The sequence below is a fragment of the Oryctolagus cuniculus genome, chromosome 4 (genome assembly GCF_051225735.1).
Source record: "Oryctolagus cuniculus isolate XC-2025 breed Fujian yellow rabbit chromosome 4, ASM5122573v1, whole genome shotgun sequence".
Classification (NCBI taxonomy): Eukaryota; Metazoa; Chordata; class Mammalia; order Lagomorpha; family Leporidae; genus Oryctolagus; species Oryctolagus cuniculus.
This window is the reverse complement of record NC_142870.1, coordinates 32,773,651-32,799,086: the sequence shown is the minus strand read 5'-3', so window position 1 is coordinate 32,799,086 and position 25,436 is coordinate 32,773,651. Positions and strand designations below refer to the sequence as shown.

Sequence of the window (25,436 nt, the reverse complement as noted above, 5' to 3'; positions counted from 1 at the left end):
AGCTATTTGCTCTCACATTTCTAAGACACTCTACACCCCTCTAACCTATTATGTTTTATATCTTGCTATTAGGGCTTTCTTTATTCCAACTCAGTTTTTAAAATATAAGCTCTTTGGAAATAGGTATTTAGCCCAGCAGTTAAGATATACATTTCCTACTTTGGAGTGCTGGGGTTCAATTCCTAGCTCTGTGTCTTGATTTCAGCTTCCTGCTAATGCAGACCCTGGGGAGCAGCAGTGATGGTTCAAGGAATTGTATTCCTGGTATCTAAATGGGAGATTTGGATTGCATTTCTAATTCCCAGCTTCAGCCCATCCAACCTTGGCATTGCATGTATTTAGGGAATGTATCTGTTGTCTTCATCTTCCTCATCTTCTCCTTCTCTTTTTCCTCCTCCTCCTCCTCCTCCTCCTCCTCCTCCTCCTCTCTTTCCCCCTCTCCCTCTCCCTCCCCTTCCCTTCCCCCTTCCCCTCCCTCTCTCAAGCAAATTATTTAAAATATAGGCACCTTATTTTCCAAGCAGAATGTATAAAAGCTATACTACTGCTTCCAGTTAAAAATGACTGAGTGGGTCATTTACTTTACTTACTTCACAAAATTTCAATGAAATGCCAGTGAACTTCAAGGGATTACAGCATGATAAATTTCTACATAAGCAATAGGCAGATAATCAAGGGCAGAAGAACCTGTGGCCAGAAACAAACATTGGACAAGGTGCAACAGAAAAGAGACATGGGCAGTAAAGCCATGAGAAAATTCTAAACTCAAGGTCACAGGTGGAGAGAGTAGAATTCAGTTGCAATCAATTCATCCAAGTAATTTGCTAGTGCATTGTTCTGCTAGCCTGTTAATCTCTCCTATGACACCCCTACTGCCATCAGTGCCTACTGCCACTGGTGTGGTAGCAGTATGATGAGAACCAGGAATCCGGTGGTTAAAGAAGGAATGAGAGCTTCTAGCCTGAGTGACATGCATAGAAGAAAGCCACCTGATTGTGAGCTTGGAAAAGCCTCAGCCTGCACATCTGGAACTCAGTATGTGGACATCCAATGTTGAACCCTCTCACTGAAGCTGAGTCTGCAACAAACCCTTCCATTTAAAGAGACAGATATGTTGGGGGTAATTAATGTACCCTTTGGCTGAAGAAATCCACATCAGGTGTATTAATTAATTAAGTTATCCTGCCTCTGATGTATAAACTGATAATGATGGATGCACTTTAATCAAACTAACAGTGTAAATAGAATCAACTGAGCCCAGAAGTAAAGAAATCATATATGAAATAGAAGAGAAACTTGACACGGTTGGATTAATATCTCCAGAGATTCAATATATTACATCCATAAATTAGCTGGAGAACAAGACAATGTAAAGGATTTAAAAGGATAGTGCTAGTGTAAGAAGATATATTAGAATGAATTATCCCAAAGGTGCATCAAAACAGGGATGGAAAATGAATGATAAGAAAAAAATTAACGTAAGAGTTCAGAAAGTTCAACTCTCATGTAAAATGAGTTTCAATAAGTGGAGAAGAAAATTATTATGTACATACTATGCTAAAATATTACCTGAAACGGAAGAATACAAATGCCTGTTCCAGCAAACCCTCTAATTTGGAACAGGTAGATAGAGGATTTCAAAGAAATAGTTTGTGTTGCAGAGGGGACAAGGCTAAAACGGGTGAAGGAAACAATAGAATATGTGATGACTGAGTATAGGCAAAAGAGATTGGCTAGCTATTGAAATGATTGGGAATAAGGGCTCATTGCATAGCAAGCTAATCATGTGGAAAACTAGTAGTACATGCACCAAAAATTACTAAACTTCATGAATATTATGAGGGAATATAAAAAATTTTTGAGAGAAAACAGAATTTAAAAATCAGTTTGTTTTGGTGCAAAGAAAGTTGGAATCCCAACATACTAGTTTTTATAATGTGCCTATTCCAGGAGCTTTTTGAATACCTCTCATATGTGTTTTATAATAGTGTAAACACTGAATATTTATCGGAGGAAAAAAGGTGAGAACCTGATTTATTTTGAGAGAGGGAAAGAGAAGTAAGGATGAAGGGGGGAGGAAAATAATAGAAAATATTTAACACTGAGAAATCAGTAAATGGCGGGCGATATTTGATACTGTTTAAAGATCCAAAAATAGCTAATCTAAGGTAGTGAAGAGTCACTGTTTTCATTTTGTTTTGTTTTAGACATGGTACTACAAGGTGACAAGGATCATATGGACAAAATATTTTTATAAGCAATTTTTGTGCGTTAGAGTGCAATGGAGCAAATGTGTGTCCAATGAGGCTCAAAAGCAAACTGACTTAAGTAACAGGGAGATTCATTGGCTCTCAAACCTGAAGAGCCCAGGCATAGATCTTGAAACATGCTCCACCCAAAGGCTCAAGTAAAAGATCCACAGCTCTGTTTGTCACCTCTACGTGTTTTTCTCATTGGTTTAATTCTCCAGTTTCACATGATGATGGCAATGTCTCCAACCAAAAATTCCCACACACCCCACCCTCCACTTCCATCTATCCACGAAATTGCTCCTTTGAAACAACCTGGGTCACAGACCCATCCTTGAACTAGCCACTGGGACGCTTTTTCCTCTCTTTTCTTATTACACCTTGGCTAGCTCCTTTTTGAGCTTGACTCTAGTAATGTTTTTGTAAGTGAAGTTCTGTTTCCAGCTTCTTTCTTTTTTTCTTTTTAAAAATGTATTTATTTTACTTGAAAGGTGGAGTTAGAGAGAGGGAAAGGCAGAGAGAGAGAGAGAGAGAGAGAGAGAGAAATCTCTCCCCAAATGGCTGCGATGGCTGGAACTGGGCCATTCCGAAGCCAGGAGCCAGGAGCTTCTTCTGGGTCTTCTGCATGGGTGCAGGGGCCCGAGGAGCTGGGCCATCTTCTGCTGCTTTCCTAGGTACATCAGCAGGGAGCTGGATCAGAAGTGGAGCAGCAGGGACTTGAATCAGTGCCCATATGGGATGCACGCACTGCAGGCAGTGGCTTAACCTGCCACTCTACAGCGCCAACCCCCCAACTACTTCCACTAAAATTACCCATAGAGCATATAAATATATATATTATACATATATTACATATATTGTAGCATTTTATATTGTGGCTATATTGTAGCAGTTTCAAGGGTTCTTTTGTTAGATGTATGATATGACATTATAAATTATAATTATGTCAATTATAAATGTCCCAAGATTTAGAAATAAATTTGAGAATGAAATCTGTATGAAACAGAGCCTCAACTTTCTAGGCTGATTTTTTTTTTACAAATAAGATTATAAAGAACACAATTTGGGTCGCCATTTTATATATATTTGAAATATATATATATATATATATATATATATATATAGTGTCTGCCTTTTCAGTCCCTTCCACCAGGCAAGTCTCAATAGCATACCACACCAAAACATTTTTGCTATGCATTCATATCACATGTCCACTATTGGTCATGAAAGGAACACTGCTAAGCCTAAGAACTCAAGTTGAAGGAGAAATCCATGTACCATTTGGCAGGCAATGCACAAAGGGAACAGAAGCCAGAGCAGGTCTGATACCGGCTCTGGTCTGGAAGTGTCGTGTGTCTTATTTTAATTTGTTGTTCAGAGCTATCCCATTGAACCCAAGGGGACAGCTGCACCATGAACCCGGAAGCTGAGAGAACTTACCTGTTTGACTAATAGCACCACCACTGGCTACCCACTGTCCCACAAGACATCATGAGGTTAATCGTTCTAAAATTACTGTCAGATTGATCTCTTAGTTTCTGTGCATTTCTCTAAAGCCTGTAACTGTGAACAGAAACAGCTGTATGCTTGTAACATGGTAAACCAGCAGAAATAATTTTATATGTACCATTTTAGACACTGGTCCGCAGGTTCACATTTTTAAGTACAATGTTTGAGTTTTCAATCTTAAAATCCTATTGTAAGTTTTAAGGGTTAAAGCACAACATTTACTTAAGATGCTACTATGATCCTGATAACAACTTATGTTCAGGTCTCTTCGTCTGCTCTGGAGCCTATGTTCTCAGCAGAGGATCCCTGGCTGCCTCACGAACAGTGTACACTCAGCTGTTGAATGATGTACTACATCTCCCCCTCCAGTTTTTTGAAACCAACCCCATAGGCCAGATCATCAGTCGATTCACCAAGGTAAGTAGTGCATTAAGCGTGTGATTATAGAGTGGACTGAAATTATGTTTCTGCAAAAATTAAGAAAATAAAAGGAAAGAGGGAAGGAGATTGAGGGAGAGAGGGAGGGAAAGAAGAATTATTATCTACTTTGAACTATGGCCCTGAAATACATGAAATCTGTTCTCTTTATATTAATAATTTTTTAAAAAATGATATCTAAATATGGTGACCTGTGTTTAATTCTTTATAACCCCATTTGTAAAAACATGTTGTCCTACAAAGTTAAGTTTTTGTTTAGCATAGGTTTCATTTTCAAATTTATTGCTAACTCTTGGAACATTTACAATTGCATTTGTAACAACATCTTACATGTATAACTGAAAGAACCCTTGAAAATTTCTCAGAGAACACAGGAAGTACACAGATTTGGTGTCTACAGCTTCATACATTTAAAAATCACTGATTTAGGCTAAAAAGGAAAAGAAAATAGAAGTCCACATGGACGTAGAAGCTTTGAAAACATTCTGCAGTTAAGAAAGCTTAAGAAATCACTTAGCGTGAGTAGGGAGAGGTGGGGATTTCCAGTGTGTCCCTGTTGCCCCATTGTGTTTACTATTAAAAATATATATTTGTGGTGTTAAATAGGGATAAAATTCAAACTACAAATGTAGTTTTAAATTCTCCAGTAGTCACAGTAAAGTAAAAAATAATTATCCCATTTTATGTAATACAATGTAACCAAAACATGACTCTAAACTGTAATCAATATAAAATTGTTGGTTATATGCTTACATTCATTTGTATACAAAATCGTTAGAATTTGGTTAGTGTTATACAGAAGTACTTCAAAAAGTTAGTGAAAAAAAATGAATTTAAAAGACAAACCTATTTTGGTGAAAAAATTTTAAAATTCATGCTTTATTTTTCATAATACACATTTCCATGAATTTTTGGAAGATATCTAATATACTGATAGAGTGTCTTAATTTGCAGTAGCAACATTGTGCGTTTTCAATAGCCATATATTGCTAGTGGCTTCTGTGTTACTGCAGGTCTACAACATTAAGATATGTTAGGGAGAGTGAAGATACGGTATGAATATATCTGTCATAAAACATTTTTGCTGGAATATTAAACTTTTCTTATTCACACCAAATGCACACAGTTCTGAAACTCATAGAAAAGCTTGATCACCAGCATCTGTCTTCCCCAGCAACCATTTCCTACTGTCACCCTAATAGACAATGATATCTTTAAATAATAAAGTTCCAGATAACTGAGTCTTGGGCAGATGGGAGTATTGGAAAACAAATTCTAATGACAGACAAGAAGATACGTGAGAATATGGGACTGTTACATTATTTGGTATATGAGATCCCCAAGGAAAAGCAAGACAGAATTAATAAAATACCATCTCTACTTTTCCTATCAGTTTGGTATCTTCCTATTCCTCAGAATTCCTTAGGTCATACCTTGTAGCATAACCATAGGCTTGATTGTCACATGAAACAAAGTGTGAATGACATGGCCTTCCCATTGACCTTCTCTCACTCCTATAATCCACTTCCACCTTTCAGTTTCTAATTGTGTAAAGGAAGATTATATTGCTTTTCTATGTCTTTTGCCTTGGATGTGATGTAGCAAATCAAAAAGGTACTGTACATGTTTTTAGGACATAATAGTGTCCTGGAGAGTTTTATAAATTTTTGAGTAGTAAGTAGGAGTAGCCCAATGCCCCAAATACTGGATTTGGAAAACCCAGCTACTGGAATCCTAGTTATGGACTCTGTTCTTTCATTAGGGTCTGACTTTGGTTGTATGATTGTTATCATCAATGGAAAATCTAGATTACTTGCTCACAGTCACTCACCTTTTTATTAGAAGAGGCTTTTATTTGTTACAGTTGACTATAGGAGAAAAATATATAGGAGTGGGCAAAAGCCATGCAGTTAGACTTACTACCAATCAAATTGTCACACATGAATAAGCTTTTCTATTGAATGGTATATTTCTTCTTCCCTTGATCCTAAAGCATGAAAAGTTAAAAAGAAAGTGACTTGATATCAATTTTTCCAGGATATGTTTGTAGTTGATATGCGTTTCCATTACTACTTACGGACCTGGTTGAACTGTACACTGGATGTTATTGGAACAGTTTTGGTCATTGTGGGAGCTTTACCACTCTTCATACTGGCTGTTATTCCCTTAATTATCTTCTATTTCACCATTCAAGTAAGTCCCTGGATGTTTATTTCTATTAATAACTTATGTGTCCATGGTCAAATACAGTTTTAGACCCCATTTTTTAACTCATATTGATGTGAAATCTACTCATGCCACTGTGTTAATTCCTTTCTCATTGATTTATCTATGTTGTCATTATTTCTTCTACTTCATATGTTTTCTTTGTCATTTATGTCTAGATCTTATTTTTCCTTCATGGCCTAGGTCTTACTTCATTTTCTGTGTGAAACATTCTCTACCAACATAGTGCAGAGACCGGATTCACCCATGTACTTTGGATTTATTATATTGCTAGGATAGGAAATAGTAGGAAGCTATTTTAGGAGTTCACAAACTGTCTCCTCAATGAAACTGGGGACAGAGACCAATTATATCTGATTATAAACAAAAGTTGTAAGTGAAATTTTATGTGATGATCTCATAGTTGAGAAACTATTGATCTTTCTAAAAATATGTATTTATTTAAAAGCAGAATGACACAGAGAGAGAGAGAGACAGAGAGGTAGAGAAAGAGACATATAGATAGATCTTCCATTCCCTGGTTCACTCCCCAAATTTCCACAACATCCAGGACTGGGTCAGGTCAAAGTCATGAGCCAAGAAACCAGTGCACGTCTCCCACGTGAGTAGCAGGGCCCCTGCTGTCTTTCAGGGTGTACCTTCAGGAGGCTGGAGTCAGAAGCAGAGCGGGGACTCCAACCCAGGCACGGTAATGGTATACAGGCGTCCCAGTGGGCATCTTTTTTTTAAAGATTTATTTATTTATTTGAAAGAGTTACAGAGAGAGAGAAGGAGAGGCAGAGAGAGAGAGGTTTTCCATCCGCTGGTTCACTCCCCATGGTCATTTGAGAGAGTTATCCAAGTGAAGTTTTGCCTCATTATGTTCCACATGTGCTCTTCAGAATTGGAACATTTCACTATTGCCAAGCACTTGTTCATTTCCTAAGGTCCCGGTAACAGTGTGCTAGGTGGTTTCAACAACAGGAATTTATTCTCTGTTTCAGTTGTGGCAGCCAGAAGTCCAAGATCAATGTGCTGGGAGGACTGATTTTCTTTCTAGAGGCACTGAGGGAGGATCTGGCTTTTGCTTCCTTCTAGCTTCTTGTGGCTGCCCACAATCTCTGGTGTTTTCCTGGACTTGGTGTCAGGTCTCTAACTCTGCCACTGTCTTCACATGGCCTTCTCCCTGCATTTGTGACTTTTCTTCTGTCTCCTATAAGGACATTCAGCGTGGGATTTAGGCTCCGCCCACACTCCACTGCGATCTCATCGAGAGATCCTTCGTTTATGTTTGCAAAAATCCTGTTTCCACTGTGGTGGTGCTCACAGATCCTGGAGGCTGAGACTTGGACATATTTGTAGCAGGTCAATCTTTGACTCACAACCCAAGAAGTCTTGCAGTCTCTAAACCGGGGAACCTTTCTCATTGCACCTCCCCAACTGCCTCTTTGTGTCTTCTGAGCAGAGATACTATGTGGCAAGCTCACGACAGATTCGACGATTGGCAGGAGCGTCTCGCTCTCCTATTATTTCCCACTTTGGAGAGACCTTGTCAGGGGTGTCTACTATCAGAGCATTTGGACACGAACAGAGGTTCATCCAGCAAAACAAAGAGGTGGTGAATGAGAACTTGGTCTGTTTCTACAATAACGTAATTGCAAACAGGTGAGTCATATCAACACACCTATACATGAAAGCCTTAAGTATTTTCTAGTACATAATATACATTTAAGTTGAATTATATATGTATTCATAGTCACATAAAAGGCATACTCTACTTTATATGAAAGTATGAAAACAGAAGTCAAAGTTTTTTGAAGAACATGCAGGGTGCTATTAGAACTACTGAGATATAATGCATGCTATGTTTTATTTATATGTTTAGACATCATCTATATGTATTATTTTATGCCACTTTAAAATTTGAATTTATAATTTCACATGAAGAAAAATGAAATAGTAAATAGTAGTTGAGCACATTTTAATTTTTAGAGACTTTATCATATAAAAAGTATATGTAATAGAAAAAGTAATTCATTTTCCAGCAGAATTTTTAAAAATACAGTCGACATTTTGGCTAGCATTCTTTTCTTCTGCTTTGTCATTCTGATTAACTTTTAAAGCAAAGATCTGCACAAGTAAGGTGCATTTGGGGGCAGAAGAATTCTTTGAGCTCTCATTGTGACAACATCCTGTTTGAATGAATTACTAGTAAGGGGAGGGGTTAGAACACAGCAGTTGATGTATGCTTTTTGATTTCCCAGAGGCAAGTTAGTACTAGTTGCATTAAAACTTTTTTATCTTGGTTCCTCAGAATCTGTTCCATATATTACAGGTGGCTGTCTGTTAGGCTTGAATTTCTTGGCAACCTGATGGTGTTCTTTGCTGCATTGCTTGCTATGCTGGCTGGCAATTCCATAGATTCAGCAATAGTTGGTTTGTCTATATCCTATGCCCTAAATGTAAGTAATAATGATTTGCTGGTATATGGTATGTTTAGAATCCAATTAATTAAACTCCTCTCTGTTGCCTGTCTGAGTTATAGATTCTATTAACTAAGTAATGGGAGACAGATTTGGATTACCCTGGAGGCTCATTTCTTCCTCTCTTTTGGTGGCAGCAGGAAACTGGCTCAGCGGTTTTGGAGTTAGCGCACAGGGAAGAGTCTGCTACCCAGTGCTGGGCACAGACAGGGCCAGGAACCGCCTGCTGTTAACACACGGATGCAGCAGTTCTCTGCTCCCCTATCCTTATAGATTTATAGAGAGTTAAAGAGGTAAGGCCCTCTCCCCTAGGGCTGTGAGTCCAATTTGCTCTGCCTAACAGAGATAATGCAAGCTCTGGGGAAAATGTATGTGCTGCTTCTCTTCTGAATATCAATTTTTCCCTAAGAAGCTCTATTTTATATTACACTGTAAAGCACTACTGGTATGCATGTGTTCATGAGCCCTTTGCCAAATGGCAAATGCTATTTAAACTGCAGTATAAAATTACGCATTATTTAAGCCTAGATGATTTGAGTGTATAACCTCAGTCTTGTATCTAAGATGCTCGAGGCCACTCGCATTTCAGATTCAGAACTTAGGCTTCTGGAAGCGGAAAATGCTACAAGTACCTAGGTCTGGAGCAGAGAACCCCATAACCACAAGTTATTATTTCTATTGTGAAGTAGGTGGGTAAAATAAACACCTTCAAGGGCCCCATATCTGTCAAAGTCAGCTGGGGCCACTAAATGGATTGGCAGTCAAGAAGAAACAGGGTTCAGCGTTTTTTGAATTTTACTTTGGTGAACACGGGATGGCTGTACATGTACATATTTAAGAACAGTGTGAAATGCTCACACACATATACAGCATGAACTGATCAGGTCAGAGCAATGAGCATTTTTATTACCTTATCATTTTTTTTTTGTTTGGAGCCTTCAAGTGCTTCTCTCCGACTTCTTCATATATATAATAGGTTATTGTGAACTATAATCGTGCCTCTGAGTTGTGACACACTAGGACTTAACTCTTTTAGCCTTCTGTGTTTTGAATGCCCATTATGCAATTTCTCTTTACCCATTCCTATCACCACCCCTTTCCCAACCTCTTGTAATCAACATACTACATTCAGATCAATTTTTTTTTTTTTGGCTTCCACATTTGAGACAAAACATGAAACATTTGAAAAACACCCCCAAATAATCCAGTTAAGAAATAGATAAATTATCTGGCTAGACAGCTTTCAGAAGAAGAAATGCAAATAGACCACATATTTATGAAAAAATACTCACTGTCAGCAGCCACCTGGGAAATCCAAATCAAACCCACCTCCTAAACACTGCAAACTTCAATGACTATCAGAATTAGGTTTGAAGTTGCAACCTTGGAGATCCTACATTTGTCGGGAAGGTGAGAAGAAAGTGGAGTTAAAAAAAAAAAAACAAGTGAGGACTGTAAATGGTCAGAGTGCTATGGGAATCTTCCTTATGATGGAAAGGAATGAAGAAGCCTGAAGTATTTTGTGCATTATTTTTGTTTCTTACTAAGGTTGTACATTTCTATTTTTTTAGCTTTTATTTAATAAATATAAATTTCCAAAGTACAGCTTTTGGATTACAGTGGCTTTTTCACCCCATAACTTCCCTCCCACCCGCAACCATCCCATCTCCCGCTCCCTCTCCCATAAGGTTGTACATTTCTTTTTTTTTTTTTTTTTTTTTTTTTGACAGGCAGAGTGGACAGTGAGAGAGACAGAGAGAAAGGTCTTCCTTTGCCGTTGGTTCACCCTCCAATGGCCGCCGCGGTTGGCGCGCTGCGGCCGGCGCACCGCGCTGATCCGATGGCAGGAGCCAGGAGCCAGGTGCTTTTCCTGGTCTCCCATGGGGTGCAGGGCCCAAGCACCTGGGCCATCCTCCACTGCACTCCCTGGCCACAGCAGAGGGCTGGCCTGGAAGAGGGGCAACCGGGACAGAATCCGGAGCCCCTACCGGGACTAGAACCCAGTGTGCCGGCGCCGCTAGGCGGAGGATTAGCCTAGTGAGCCGCGGCGCCGGCCAAGGTTGTACATTTCTTAATGTACACCCCATCCATCTTAGACATCTGTACACCAAGTATATAAAAGTTTGTGGGAAAATAGAGCAAAAAGAAATTTCTTTTGGTAAAAAAATTTTTTTTAATCCATGCACTTTTTAGTTCATGCATTCTTTGCATAGTCCCTGTATGCATAGATCTCAATTTTTTTGAACTACATTCATCCAGTCTTATGCCACAGAATTCCATGATTTATGATATTAATGAGTTTAATGTAATTTAAGAGATTCAGGTATGTACATGTGTAAACATACTTACTTCTATGTTAGCTAAATAATCAAGAGATAAAGTATATGAAAATTGAAAATATGAGATTTTATAAAAAATAAAGTATAATTTTATTATGTAAAAGACTAATGAGCATGATTCAATTCCTGCTTTCCCCCATCCCCATCTTCTCCAGATTACTCACTCTCTGAACTTTTGGGTAAGGAAGGCATGTGAAATTGAGACCAATGCTGTCTCCATTGAAAGAATTTGTGAATATGAAAATATAGAGAAAGAGGTAAGAACTGCCAAATAACAAACAAATGGATGAAGGATTAAAATGTTTTGTACCTTAAACTGACATTTATAAAAATAAACTTTGAATAAATCCTCCATTTCCAAAATCACGCTGTAATAGCATTTTAAGGGAGCTATAACCAAAATGACGATAAAATGCACTAGTACTTTATGTATCATTTTAATGGAAACAAAAACACTGCTAAATTAAATTAGGGCATTCCATAAATTGTAATATATAAATCTATTTCAATGAGTGATAAAATTGAAATACGCCTTTATAGAAAGACATAATGATTTGTCTTCTACTGGTATAGGATAAAATATACAACTTAAGGCCATAGTTAGTGGTCACTGAGAAAAGTGTCATAATACAGTCATCTCAAAATTACTTATATTCTACACACTTTTTAAATTAATTAACATTTCCATTAATGAGGAGGAAAAGAGAATAAATCCATCTGTTTTGTTCCCTTTAATTATAATTTGGGAGAACAAAGAATCACACTACTGGCCGAGTTTATAATACCTAATTATGTGTATATTTAGCTCATCTGGATTACCTCTGCCTCCAAAATCTATTAATGAATAGGACAGATGGTAGAGGTGACTTGAACTTCTGGATCTTCAGTCCTCTAAGAAGGTGTCTTTCCTCTTTTGCTCATATGTCTGAGGAAGCCATGTGCCTCTTCCGCATAAAAATCTAGGTGCCAGAATTTGGCGTAGTTTTGAAGATGTTCTTGAGACACCTGCAGTCTATACTGAAATCAAAGTCCCGGCTTCACTCCCTATTCCAACTTCCTGCTAATGTGCGCCCTGGGAAGTGGCAGGTGATAGCTCAAGTGCTTGGGTCCCTGACACCCAAGCTGCAGTCCCCCAGCTGTTACAGGCATTTGAAAAGTGAGCCAGCAATTGGGACGATTCTCTCTCTCTTCTCTCTCTCTCTCTAATAATATCTATAAATAATCTTTAAAAGTCCTAACATTTCCTGTTGTCCTCTCAGTAGTCTCTCTTCCTGCCTTTTCTCCAACCTTGATCCATTAACCATCTTTTCAAATTCCTACCTCTTAGTAGCACCATCTTCTTGCTCCTCAATGCTTCTGAGTGTGTTCATCCTCCAACACCAACTTGGACATTGATTCTCCGTCTGGATTCTTCCCTAGGCCTTGCCTTTCCTTCTAACACGAATCATGAAACATTAGTCTGCCTTCACAACATCTGGACACCAGAATTCAATTGAAGATGCTCAATCTAATTAGCCATCTGATGACTAATATGTATTATTATTATGTATATATACATAATAATAAATAATACATACTAATATGTATTATTTCTAAGTTGTATGTCTCTTTGCATGTTTATTCCCTTCCAATTGTGAATAATGAAATACTGGTATATAAATACACCAGCTTGTATCTCACAAGAGCTTCGTCCTTGCTTTATTTAATGTATCAGACATTGGAGTTCACTCCCTTGCCTGTAAAAGATTGCACCTCACTGTGCAGGCACCAGGCTCCTCTGTGTGTTCTGCCTCCTGCTGTCCTTCCAATAGTTCTGCAACCCCTATCTTTGGTCTTCAACACAGGTAGTTAGTTCCAAGTAGTCAGTTGCTTTTCCTGAAAGGCTCTTTTGATATCCACATGGCTTGTTCCCTCACCATGTCCAATCATGCTTTTCCTAACTACTCTACTTAAAGTGACACCCCACCTCCCAGCACCCCTCCTCATTTCCTGGTAACCATATGTTACTGGTTCTTTCTGACTCTTCCCACTGCATGCACTCTCTGTTAAGAGGAGTGTTTTTATCTGACTTCCTTATTGCTAAATCTCCAGCAATTAAAGCAGTGACTGACATTATAAACACTCAGTATTTAATGAATGAATGGCAGACTGTTCTCATTTCAGCAAATATTTCAGGTTACCTCTCCTATTTATGGGATTTTAGAAAGATTTTCTGAATAATTTGACAGGAAATGGGAAGACTTGTTGTCTCTACAAGCTGATTTCTAAGAATTTCTTTTTAAAAAGATTCATGTATTTGAATGGCAAAGTGACAAAGAGAGAGAAAGAAAAAGGAGAGATAGAGAGAGATAGAGAGAGAAAGAGATCTTCCATCCACTGCTTCACTTCCAAAATGGCCACAGTGGACAGAGCTGGGCTAGGCAAAAGTCAGGAGAATCCCATCTATGTCTCTCACATGAGTACAGCAGCCCAATCACTCTTCTGTTGGCTTTCCCAGGTGCATTAGCAGGAAGCTGGAATGGAAGTGGAGCAGCTGGGACTTGAACCAATGCTCATGTATGGGATTCAGGCATCAGTGGTGGTAACTTAACCTGTTAAGCCACAACACCAGTCCCTCTAAGAATTTGTTATAACGAGATGAGAAGTTTTCTATTGGTGATGTTTAAACTATTTCAGCTAACCAGTATCTACAAATGTCGTCTGTCATTTATCCTTGCTTTTGTTTATAGGATTGAGAAATATATTTTTGACGTGTGGGAGAGAGTGTGGTTTTGTTTTTTCTTTTTCTTTTTTTAACCATAATTTTAGTTTAAAGAGCATTTCTTCGTTTTAAGGCACCATGGATAATGCCTAGAAGGCCTCCATCACAATGGCCCAGTAAAGGAATAGTGGAATTTGTGAATTATCAGGCCCGGTATCGAGACGATCTTGGCTTAGTATTACAAGATATCACTTTCCAGACTCATGGGGAAGAGAAGGTACCGCATATACCTCACGTGTTTCATTTTATGTTTTAAGTGAACACATCCATTGTTATGGGTAATATGACATTCACTACAAGGTGGTCTTTTGTTAAAATGGTCTGTATAGAAAAAGTTTTCCCTGTATAAAGAAAAATGCAAAAGTACTTTAGTGCACTTACTTTTACTTCCTCTATAAAGGGTATTGCAATAGTAAATAGTTACTTAAAATATACTAAAATTGTATGACAGAATATTTGTAAAGTCAATGATATGTTTTCCCAGAAAGTTAGCCAAAGGAAAAGATGCTTGAGATGAAATTAGTTAATAAATACTACATATAAAACTGTTGATAATATGATATTCGTATTTTAAATAACCAAACAGGTGACCATATTAACAAAAATACTAGAATAGTAATAAAACAGAAATAGTGGTTGCATCTCAGTGATGAATTTCAAATGAACTTTTTGCTTTCTTCTATATTTTCTCCACATTTTTTCAAAATCTTTTATAAAAACATTATTTCCTAATTGGAAAGGTATATTACAAATAACTGTAAGTTAAAAACCAGAAACAAAAAAACAGCAGTGCCTCACTTTTCCTCTCTCGGAGGTTTGTCTTTTATAACCTCTGAGAGGCGTTTTTCTAACCCTCTAAACAGGTCTACTGCAATGATGTCTCAAACAGAAATATCTTGATAATAAATAAAATTATTCTGGAATTTTGATTATACCTACTAATTCAACAAGTTTCTGGTTTTTTTTTTTTTCTGATTTTTTTTTGGGTCAATTTAAGATTCAAGGTTCTTTTTACTAGGGCAAACCATCCACATCACTATTCTTTCTTCCTAATGTTCCTATTAATGCCAAGTCATGAATCAGTAGCCAAAAAAGATTGCTGTAATTCTCACGGCCAAAGGAACATATTCAATCACTAGGATGTTTAAGACAAGCTAATTGTTTTGGCCATGAGCCCAGGATCCTTAAACACTATCTGTGGCTCCCCTCAATTGCTCTAAGACAGAGTTGTTTTGATACATCAGAGAAATTTGCATGCATGCCATTGGATTTTCTAGCCTATCTGGAAAAAGGTTCCAGTACCCTGTGTGTTTCAGGAAGGGGAAGGAGAGTAGAGATCCAATCTGGAAGTTCTAGTTAAAGTACCCCATTATCAGTGCATCCATTTCCCTCACTTTTAATATTCAAGGGTCGATCAGGGCTGTTCTGCTCCTCCTGGGGCTACTGGCATTCTGTAGTTAAGTGATTTATTTGTCTATTTTTGTTACTATCCCAAAAACCTGAGGCCAGGTAAATTTGAAGTGAAAAAATGGTTCCTTTGACTCACAGTTGTAGAGGTTCAAGGACCCATATCTGGTGGCAGTCCTTTTGCTGGCAGAGTCCTGAGACAGTGCAGGTTGTCCCATGGCAAGAGACAGGGTGTGTGCCAAGTCTGTCGCCTGGTCTCTCTCCCTCTTATAAAGCCAGCAGGACTCAGTCATGAGGGCTGTGTCCTGATGGGTTTCTCTAATCCTAGCCACTTTCCAGAGATCCCACCCCTTGAGGGTCAGATTAAGTTCCAACCCTCTTACCACCTCACAATGGATTAACTTTCAACACTTGAACCTCTATGGATACACTCAAACTGGATCCAAATCAAGAAAAATGGTAATTACCCCAAACTAGAGGAAAAGCATATTAGCTAAAGTGTTCCCAGTGAATGTGAGTGTCTTGGTAGAGAGATTGAGTCCTTAGAAGTCACATGGCATTTTCCATACCACTCAAGGATATTCTGGTTGGCAAAATTACATCCAACTAACCTGACATCAGATGTATTTGTTACAGAGAAGAGGCTCTGTTCTCTTCTGAAAAGTTCATCGTGAGCTGGTTTTGATCATTTCCTTTTAGATTGGAATTGTGGGAAGGACTGGAGCAGGCAAGTCAACACTGTCGAACTGCTTATTTAGAATTGTGGAGGGGTCAGGAGGCAAAATTATTATTGATGGTATTGACATATCCACTATTGGACTCCATGATCTTCGTGGCAAACTTAACATCATCCCACAGGTAAAACTTGTTTTCCCAGTAGGCTTTCTGAACACTTTCCAAGTGTTTTTCTTTTTTTTTTTTCTTTTCTTTAAAAAATAATAGGGCTGATGTTGTGTCATAGCAGGTAAAGTCACCACCTATGATGCCAGCGTCCCAAATGAGCACCAGTTCAAGTCCTAACTGCTTCTCTTCCAGTCCAGCTCCCCACTAATGGCCTGGGGAAAACACTGGAAGATTGCACAAATGGCTGGGTCCCTGCACCTCAGTGGGAGACCCAGATGAAGGTCCGGGATCCTGGCTTTGGTCTGGTCCACCCTTGGCCATTGTGGTCCATCTAGGGAGTGAACCAGCTGATGGAAGATCTGTGTGTGTGTGTGTGTGTGTTTCTCTCTCTCTGTAATTCTGACTTTCAAATAAATCAGTCAATCTTAAAAAAAATTATTCCTTCCAAGTATATCAATTCTTTTTTGGAAGGAGGTCATTTTAAATCTGTTTGAATCCTATTAACATCTCTTACCCTACAGCATTCTGCAGAAGAGCATTTATCTACCAGAAACACCAGTACATTGCTTTTCAAGTTTTCTTCATAATAGTAAATGTAAATTAGATTCTAGAAAATAGACCAAACTGAAACACATTGGTACATTTTAGACTAAAAAAATTATTGAGATCTTTGATTAGGTGGTAGGTTCAATGTAAGATTTTGATTCTTTTGATTTGAAGTTTAGAAATATTTTTAAAAAAACAGTAATTTAGTTAAATCTCTTTCCTAAAGTCTTTTGATTTTTCCATGTGTGGAATCAAAGATACATGATCATTAACAAGTATGCAAATTGACTCAAGAATATCCTTCTAAAGTCCAAGACAATTAATTTAGTTGAGTTTGAGAGACTTAAGCTATTTTCTGGATATTTATGAAACATCTTTGTATTATCTCTAATCATGTTTAAAATGCTAAATCTTTGTCATATTGTTTAGACATAAATTTGTGTTTTTATTTAGACATACATATATATTATTTACTTCAAAATAAATTTTAATATCATCAAAAATTCTGGAAAGGGAAAAAGTCAGCAGAGACACGAGACAGCAGTCATCCTTATCTTATAAATAAACACAGATATATTAAAATTTGGTTCCACTAGGCATTGTGATGTGGTAAAAGTAGATACTTTTAGTCTGCTGTAAATGAAACTCAACCACTTACCTTCTGGGTGGCACTGACCAAGAGCTCTTTGTATCCTTGGGTCCACTAAAAAGTAGGGATATTACATTCTGTATTCCTGACTTGGTACGATGACAATGGTATATACATAGTACATTTTATTACATTATACACCTGGCTAACTGGCAGCTCTCATCATCATACTATTGATTGTCACTGATACATTAAAAATAAGCAATTTAAAAGGAGAATCAGAAAGATCATAATGATTTAATTCCTAGACCTCCATTGAAAGGCTGAAACCACACTTGTTTTTGTTTTTGTTTTTTTATTTTTTTACAGGCAGAGTGGACAGTGAGAGAGAGAGACAGAGAGAAAGGTCTTCCTTTTGCCGTTGGTTCACCCCCCAATGGCCGCTGTGGCCAGCGTGCTGCGGCCGGCGCACCGCGCTGATCCGAAGGCAGGAGCCAGGTGTTTCTCCTGGTCTCCCATGGGGTGCAGGGCCCAAGCACTTGGGCCATCCTCCACTGCACTCCCTGGCCACAGCAGAGGGCTGGACTGGAAGAGGGGCAACCAGGACAGAATCCGGCGCCGCAACCAGGACTAGAACCCTGGTGTGCCAGCGCCGCAGGTGGCGGATTAGCCTAGTGAGCCGCAGCACCGGCCCTGAAACCACACTTGCTACAGAAAATTTGTACTGTATTTTTATCTGTATGTATGCTCCTTTGATAATTGTAATTTACAAATTAGATGCTGTAGGAGATTAAACAAGAACTGATAGTAAGATATAATTATAGCTATATACTCCAATACAATTTATATATATGGAATTTCTTCCAAAATATTGATCAGTTTTCCTTTATGAGTCATAGGTTATTTTTTTAATGCAGTTTGAAATATAGCAGCAAAACCAGCACAGATTCTTTTGCCTTCTTCATAATTTCATGGGTAGAATATTTATTCTTACCATAGTAACCATCATGTGGGATTTTTTTTCATTTCCTTACCAAGTTGAAAATTTACTTTTTCACTTAAAGGAAGCAGTGTATAGCTTCACTTTGGCATATCTGAATTGCCAGGGTTGCAAGTCCTGTGCAGTTTTTAAGTAAAATATGGTTTACTTGTACACATTGTGCTGCCACAACAGCAGGTCTGATCGCAGAGTTGGCCCCTGAGTGCCTAATGGGTGGGTAGCACATACCCCGTGGATATGCTGTGCAAAGCCATGATTCGTGTCCTGTGTGGGACAGAGGGCATCGCATGCATTTTCTTTTTTTTTTTTTAAGATTTATTTATTTATTTGAAAGTCAGAGTTATGCAGAGAGAGGAGAGGCAGAGAGAAAGAGAGAGGTCTTTCATCCGCTGGTTCACTCCACAACTGGCTGCAATGGCTGGAGCTGTGCCAACCCAAAGCCAGGAGCTAGGAGTTCTTCCAAGTCTCCCATGTGGGTGCAGGGGCCCAAGGACTTGGGCCTTCTTCTACTGCTTTTCCAGGCCACAGCAGAGAGCTGGATTAGAAGTGGAGCAGCTGGGACTCAAACCGGCGTCCATATTGGATGCTGGCACTACAGGTGGCGGTTTTACCCGCTACACCACAGCACCAGCCCCTCACATGCATTTTCATCGCGCTACTCAGAACGTTGCACAATGGAACACTTATGCATAGTTTCTTTCTGAAATTTTCTATTTAATATTTTAGTACCGTGGTTGACTGAAACCCCAGAAAGTGAAACCACAGATCAGGAAGACTCCCATACAATGTGTTCTGGCTCATTTTTAACAAATACAAAATGAATTTGATAACCATATTACATCCGATCATTTTGCTTTTTCCTCATGTACTTTCTGAGTCTGATTTTTAAATACATATAATTATGTCTCATATGATAGTAAGATGACAGGTGACTATTTTATTCTCTAGGATCCTATTTTGTTTTCTGGAACCCTGCAGATGAACCTGGATCCCCTCGACAAGTATTCGGATAGTGAGCTGTGGGAAGTGCTGGAACTGTGCCACTTAAAGGAGTTTGTGCAGTCCCTTCCTGGGAGGCTGCTTCATGAGATTTCCGAGGGCGGTGAAAACCTCAGGTGGGCAGCACGCACAGGGTTTGCCCAGGTGATCCATCCCATGCTCTTTAGAAACTTGAATTGTCTTCAATGAATTATGCCACCGGCTTAAGAGTACCCCCTTCTTCCCACGCTTTTATGATCATCGTCATGGGTCCCACATCATGTGATATTAGTATGCCTGTTTTCAAGGAAAAAAATAGTATATATGTGTATGTATTTAATATCTATAAATGAAGTGAATATGGCAAAATGTTGCACACTGTTAAGTCTTAAAACAAGTGTTGAAAAGGAAACTAGAATTGGCCTAGGAGGAAATTAACTTCTGAGCCCCCCTGAGCTTGTTTGGTGCATTTAAAGCACATCATTTCTGAGTCGTGCTACAAGAGCAAGACAAGGAATAACACGGTATAGCCAAGCCCGGAAACCTGCTGGTGAAGGGACTGGAAGAACAAGCAAGACCAGTGCAGTTTGAAAAACCACTGCTGAACTGAATCTTGTGTAGTGAAGATTAATACACTAAAAGACTTCTTCCAAAAAAATGATCTAAGGGAATGGATACCTTCTCTTTCTGTTCAACACTGTTTGCTATCGGAAGGCAGCCCCCTTCATATGATCCGAGACACCAGCAAAGTGAGCTGCCAGCCTGTTAACCATTCCCGGGATTCGAACCGACTCCCGCCTCTTCTTTCATCACGTCCTTCCCCACCTGCCACACTGGCCTCGGAGCTGTTTCATGGTTTGCCATGTCTGCTCCTGCCCACATCAGGGAATTTGTATCTCCTGTTCCCTTTGCCTCAAACAAGTTTCTTCTGAAAATCTGCTTGGCTCACTCTCCACTTGCTTCAGGTCTCAGGTCTTGAGCTAACAGTCACTTTCTCCCAGAAAGGTCTTTTGGCCAGCTTCCCTGCAATGCCCACCTCACATCTACACTTTATACGACAACCCCTTCTGCATAAGTGAATTCCTTTTTTTTTTTTTTAAGATTGATTTATTTATTCGAAAGTCAGAGTTACACAGAGAGAAGAGAGGCAGAGAGAGAGAGGTCTTCCATCTGATGGTTCACTCCCCAATTTGCCACAATGGCCAGAGCTGCGCTAATCCGAAGCCAAGAGCCAAGGACTTGGGCCATCTTCTGCTGCTTCCCCAGGTCATAGCAGAGAGCTGGATTGGAAGTGGAGCAGCTGGGTCTTGAACCAGCGCCCATATGGGATGCCGGCACTGCAGGCCAGTGGCTTTACCTGCTACGTCACAGCGCTGGCCCCTATAAGTGAATTCTTAAAACTGATTTTTACTTACCTATCATCCATCCATCCATCCATCCATACACCAATCAATCAACTATCTACCTGCTATCATCTATTTTCTAATATCTATCATCTATCTACCTATAAAATAATGTATGAAAATACTATATACAGTCTTCCTCTTATTACTATGCATTTTGCTCAGTTAGCTTGTTCATTTATTGCTGTCTTCCTCTTGAGAAACTTTACACAAAGATTTTTGTCCAATTTTATTTCATTTTTTTCATTGCTGTATTCTCAGAACCTGGACATGTAAGGATCCGACACATAGTAATTCCTCAATGAATATTTCTTAAATAAAGTAAATGAATGATTGAGCAAGAAAACAACTGGATAACAATATAATCAGCATTTTAGAAGAGGAAGTAGGCTCCCATAATGTTCATTGTTGGAGTTAATGTAGTAGTATGTTGCTTGTTTTCAGCGTTGGGCAACGGCAGCTCGTCTGTCTGGCCCGTGCTTTGCTTCGTAAAACAAAAATTCTCGTCTTGGATGAAGCAACAGCCTCCGTGGACTTGGAGACTGATCACGTGGTGCAGACCACGCTCAGGAAGGAGTTTTCCGACTGCACCGTCCTGACCATCGCTCACAGACTCCGCTCCATCATTGGTTGCGACAGGTAGGCTCGCTTGGTTTTCAGAAACGACCCGGTTTCCGCAGAGATGGATATTGAACGTAGGAGGTGTGCTAAGGATTTGCCACTTAGAAGGAATTTCATCTGTGCTGAGAGATACACAATGTTCCCTAATTATAGAGAAGATATTTTCCAAAACAATTAGAGGAAATTTTTTTTGAGGTGTCATTTCTAGATCATCCTTGATTTTTTTTTAACTTTTATTTAATGAATATAAATTTCCAAAGTACAGCTTATGGATTACAATGGCTTCCCCCCCATAATGTCTCGCTAAAAAACAATTAGAAAACTTGATTTGTTCACTGATTTAATCTCTATTTGTGCTGAAATAACTCACCTAATAATTTATTTACCTTATGTACTTACCAAAAATCATTGTATGTTACCTAACTGGATTCTTTTCACATTGCAGGGTCCTTGTTCTTGATTCTGGAAGGATTATAGAATTTGAAACACCACAGAATTTGATACGTCAGAAAGGACTTTTCTTTGCAATGACAACAAAAGCTGGACTAACACAGGACTCAGAGACAAAAAATAAATTTCTTTAACTTTATGTTGATTATACACTCAAAAAATACCTAAGTACATTAACATTTAAAAAATAATGATAGCAGAGAAATTCATGAAAGCAGACCCCTGGCTACTGGTTGGCCCACATAACAATGACCCCTCTGGTTTCTAACCTTCCTGGGTTGTACCCAGATTTCTCTCGTCCATTCATGCCTGCCTTCTGCACATGGCCCAACTTAACCTTTAAATCCATAATATCATTCACAAGTCACCTCTTCAATCAAATGTCCCCAGACTCCTACCCACCTCACTCCACCCTCATCTCCTGTGAGCTTCCTAACCCCATACACTTATATTTATCATGGCAGGACCATGTTTTAATACTTTGAGTCTATTTCCTCCCCACTCCCATCCCCTTGAAGGCTAGTGTCCACTTTTAATTGTCTTTGTATATGAGGCTCCTAGCACAGCACCCCTCATACTGTGGATACCGAACTCATGTTTACAAAATAATGACTAGGCATTTTAGAGTAATATGATGTAAACACCAATATTCATACATGGTATGTGTTGAGTTACTGTGCAGTTTATGAATTGATGCAGGAAAACGAGAAAGAATAAGTTATTCAGCTGCTTTTTCAAAAAGGAATCTCTATATTAAGATCTATTTTATTTTAGAATGTTTTATAATATTTTTACTGTTTGAGTAAGAAAACACAAATATTTTCTATAGAATGTCGTTTGGCTGGATGGACCTCAGTGAGCTGTGTGTTATAGGTAATATATTCATGAGAACATTGTTGATTGGTAGTACTCTCTGATCTTAAAGGGCTTTTTCATCTCGCAGTTTTATGTAATAAAAGCAACACATGTCTGAATAGCCCTTCAAATTTAAAGTGCTCAAATTTCAGATATTTTCCTTTCAAAAGGATTTTCATAAAGGATTTTAACATGTTCTTGAAGGCTCATCAACCATTTCTTTCATTCTCCTTTTCTCCTTTGTGTGCAATCTTACTATATTACCTAAAAGTGTTTTTCGAAAATTAGTATCCACAGGGGATTGGTTCCAAGAACTCTGTGAATACCCACATTTATGGTTGTTCAAGTCCCTTATATAAATGTTGTAGTAAGTATATATATCACATATGCACATCTTCCTGTATGCTTTAAATCATCTCTTGATTAAATGTTATATAACAGTTGTTGTACACTGTTATTTAGGGAATACTGATGAGAAAAGATGAGTGTGTACATGTTCAGTACATAGTTTTTTGTTTGTTTGTTTGTTTTTTTAGAATATTCTCCATCTGTGTTTGGTTGAATCCAAAGATATAGAACCTGCAGATACCAAAGGCTATTATCTAAAGTCTTTTCCTGTTAGAATGTAAGATAACTTGAAGTGTTGTCCTGTTTTTGTAAACCCTATCACTAAATAAATATCTGTGAAATTGCATTATAAGGGGGGTATAGAGATATTTAATTGATATGAATTAAAAGGTGTTTTCTCTATATCTACAGTTTTAGTAAATTAGAGACTCTTTGTAAATTTAAAATCTAATGGGAAATCAGCAATAGCCTGGAAAAAAAGTACTTTTTCCCACACAGTGGAACTTGATACTACTATGAATATAAATGTATAAAAGCTGCAAACATGATGACGCATACAATATTGACAGGAGCTACCCACAAAGGAATATTGTTAACTGGTTCCATGTTTCCATTTACATAAAAGTTAAAATAAAAAGGAAATGCTTATCTAAATTAGCAGGAGTAGGGATACCAGTTATCCTTGGTGGGTAGGGGTGATGACAAGCACAGGGTGGGCTTCTGGCGTAATGGGTGTTTTGTTTCTTTTCCTGAGTGTAAGCATCAGTAGAATCTGAAAAATCATACAGCTTTGCATTTAGAATCGGTATAGTTTCCTGTGCATGCACCATAAACATATATATTAGCTTTATAATTACTTCTTATCATATACAACATATGTAGGGAAAGAAAGTAAAAGTTTTTTAAAAAGGAAAAAATGACTAACAGCAAGGGACAGGCATTTGGCCTATTGGTAAGGATGCCTGCTTCCATTTTGAATTTGGGTTTAACTTCCCACTCTGGCTCCCAAATCCAGCTTCCTGCAAATATGGAGCACAGTTCAAGTAATAACTTGGATCCCTATTCACCCTACTAGGAGAACTAGATTGAGTTCCTGGCTCATAGCATTGGTTTTCTTGGCCAATGTGGTCATTAGGGAGTGAGCCAACAAATGTTAGCTCTGTCTCTCTGTCTCTGACTCTCAAATTAAAAAAAAATAAAATAAAAACTTAAGGAAAGAATTAACAGTCACAAGTGCTCAAAAATAATTTTATTGTGTCTTAAACTAGTAGTTTATTCTCATTTCAATTATGTACATTAAGCTTGTTCAATCATTGAACTACAATAGACATAAATTGCAAGGAAATCAAATTGAGTATATTACACAGAGAGGTAGCAAATTTTTATTTTTTAATTTTTTTAATGTTTATTATGGCCTTAGTTATTCATACCCCTTTTTTAACTTTTATAACTTTTATTTAATGAATATAAATTTCCAAAGTACGATTTATGGATTACAATGGCTTCCCCCCCATAACGTCCCTCCCACCTGCAACCCTCCCCATTCCCATTCCCTCTCCCCTTCCATTCACATGAGGATTCATTTTCAATTCTCTTTATATACAGAAGATCAGTTTAGCATACATTAAGTAAAGATTTCAACAGTTTGCTCCCACACAGAAACATAAAGTGAAAAATAATAGATGATTTTTTAAATGATGATGAAATCAGATCAGACCTACTGTCATGTTTAATCCCAGTGAGAGTCAAGTTGGGAATTGATAATTTCTTCTTTTTTTTTTAACAGAAGATCAGTTTAGTATACATTAAGTAAAGATTTCAACAGTTTGCACCCCCATAGAAACACAAAGTGAAATATACTGTTTGAGTACTCATTATAGTATTAAGCCTCAATGTACAGCACATTAAGGACAGAGATCCTACATGAGGAATAAGTGCACAGTGACTCCTGTTGTTGACTTTACCAATTGACACTCCTGTTTATGGCATCAGTAATCTCCCTATGCACTAGTCATGAGTTTCCAAGGCTATGGAAGCCCCTTGAGTTCTCCGACTCTTATCTTGTTTAGACAAGGTCATAGTCAAAGTGGAGGTTCTCTCCTCCCTTCAGAGAAAGGTACCTCCTTCTTTGAAGACCTGTTCGTTCCACTGGGATCTCACTCACAGAGATCTTTCATTTAGGTTTGTTTGTTTTTTTTTTTTTTTTTTTTTTTTTTTTTTTTTTTTTTGCCAGAGTGTCTTGGCTTTCCATGCCTGAAATATTCTCATGGGCTTTTCAGCCAGATCAGAATGCCTTTAGGGCTGATTCTGAGGCCAGAGTGCTGTTTAGGACATCAGCCATTCTATGAGTCTGCTGAGTATCTTGCTTCCCATGTTGGATCACTCTCCCCTTTATTTATTCTATCGATTAGT

General features: G+C 38.3%; 1 protein-coding gene across 3 annotated transcripts in view; it reads left to right on the top strand.

The window, feature by feature from the left end:
* Positions 1 to 23,434, top strand: part of LOC100346553 (ATP-binding cassette sub-family C member 1) — a 105,587-nt gene extending 82,153 nt beyond the window's left edge. For all 3 annotated transcript variants that reach the window (XM_002716653.6, XM_008267130.5, XM_070071921.2), the window contains 10 exons: positions 4,021 to 4,175; positions 6,234 to 6,389; positions 7,867 to 8,066; positions 8,737 to 8,863; positions 11,379 to 11,480; positions 14,058 to 14,201; positions 16,091 to 16,249; positions 19,318 to 19,484; positions 21,195 to 21,389; positions 21,817 to 23,434. In XM_002716653.6, the coding sequence (XP_002716699.4) occupies positions 4,021 to 4,175; positions 6,234 to 6,389; positions 7,867 to 8,066; positions 8,737 to 8,863; positions 11,379 to 11,480; positions 14,058 to 14,201; positions 16,091 to 16,249; positions 19,318 to 19,484; positions 21,195 to 21,389; positions 21,817 to 21,955 (1,544 nt within the window). In that variant the 3' untranslated portion in view covers positions 21,956 to 23,434. The remainder of the gene's footprint in view (positions 1 to 4,020; positions 4,176 to 6,233; positions 6,390 to 7,866; positions 8,067 to 8,736; positions 8,864 to 11,378; positions 11,481 to 14,057; positions 14,202 to 16,090; positions 16,250 to 19,317; positions 19,485 to 21,194; positions 21,390 to 21,816) is intronic.
* Positions 23,435 to 25,436: the final 2,002 nt, after the last annotated feature.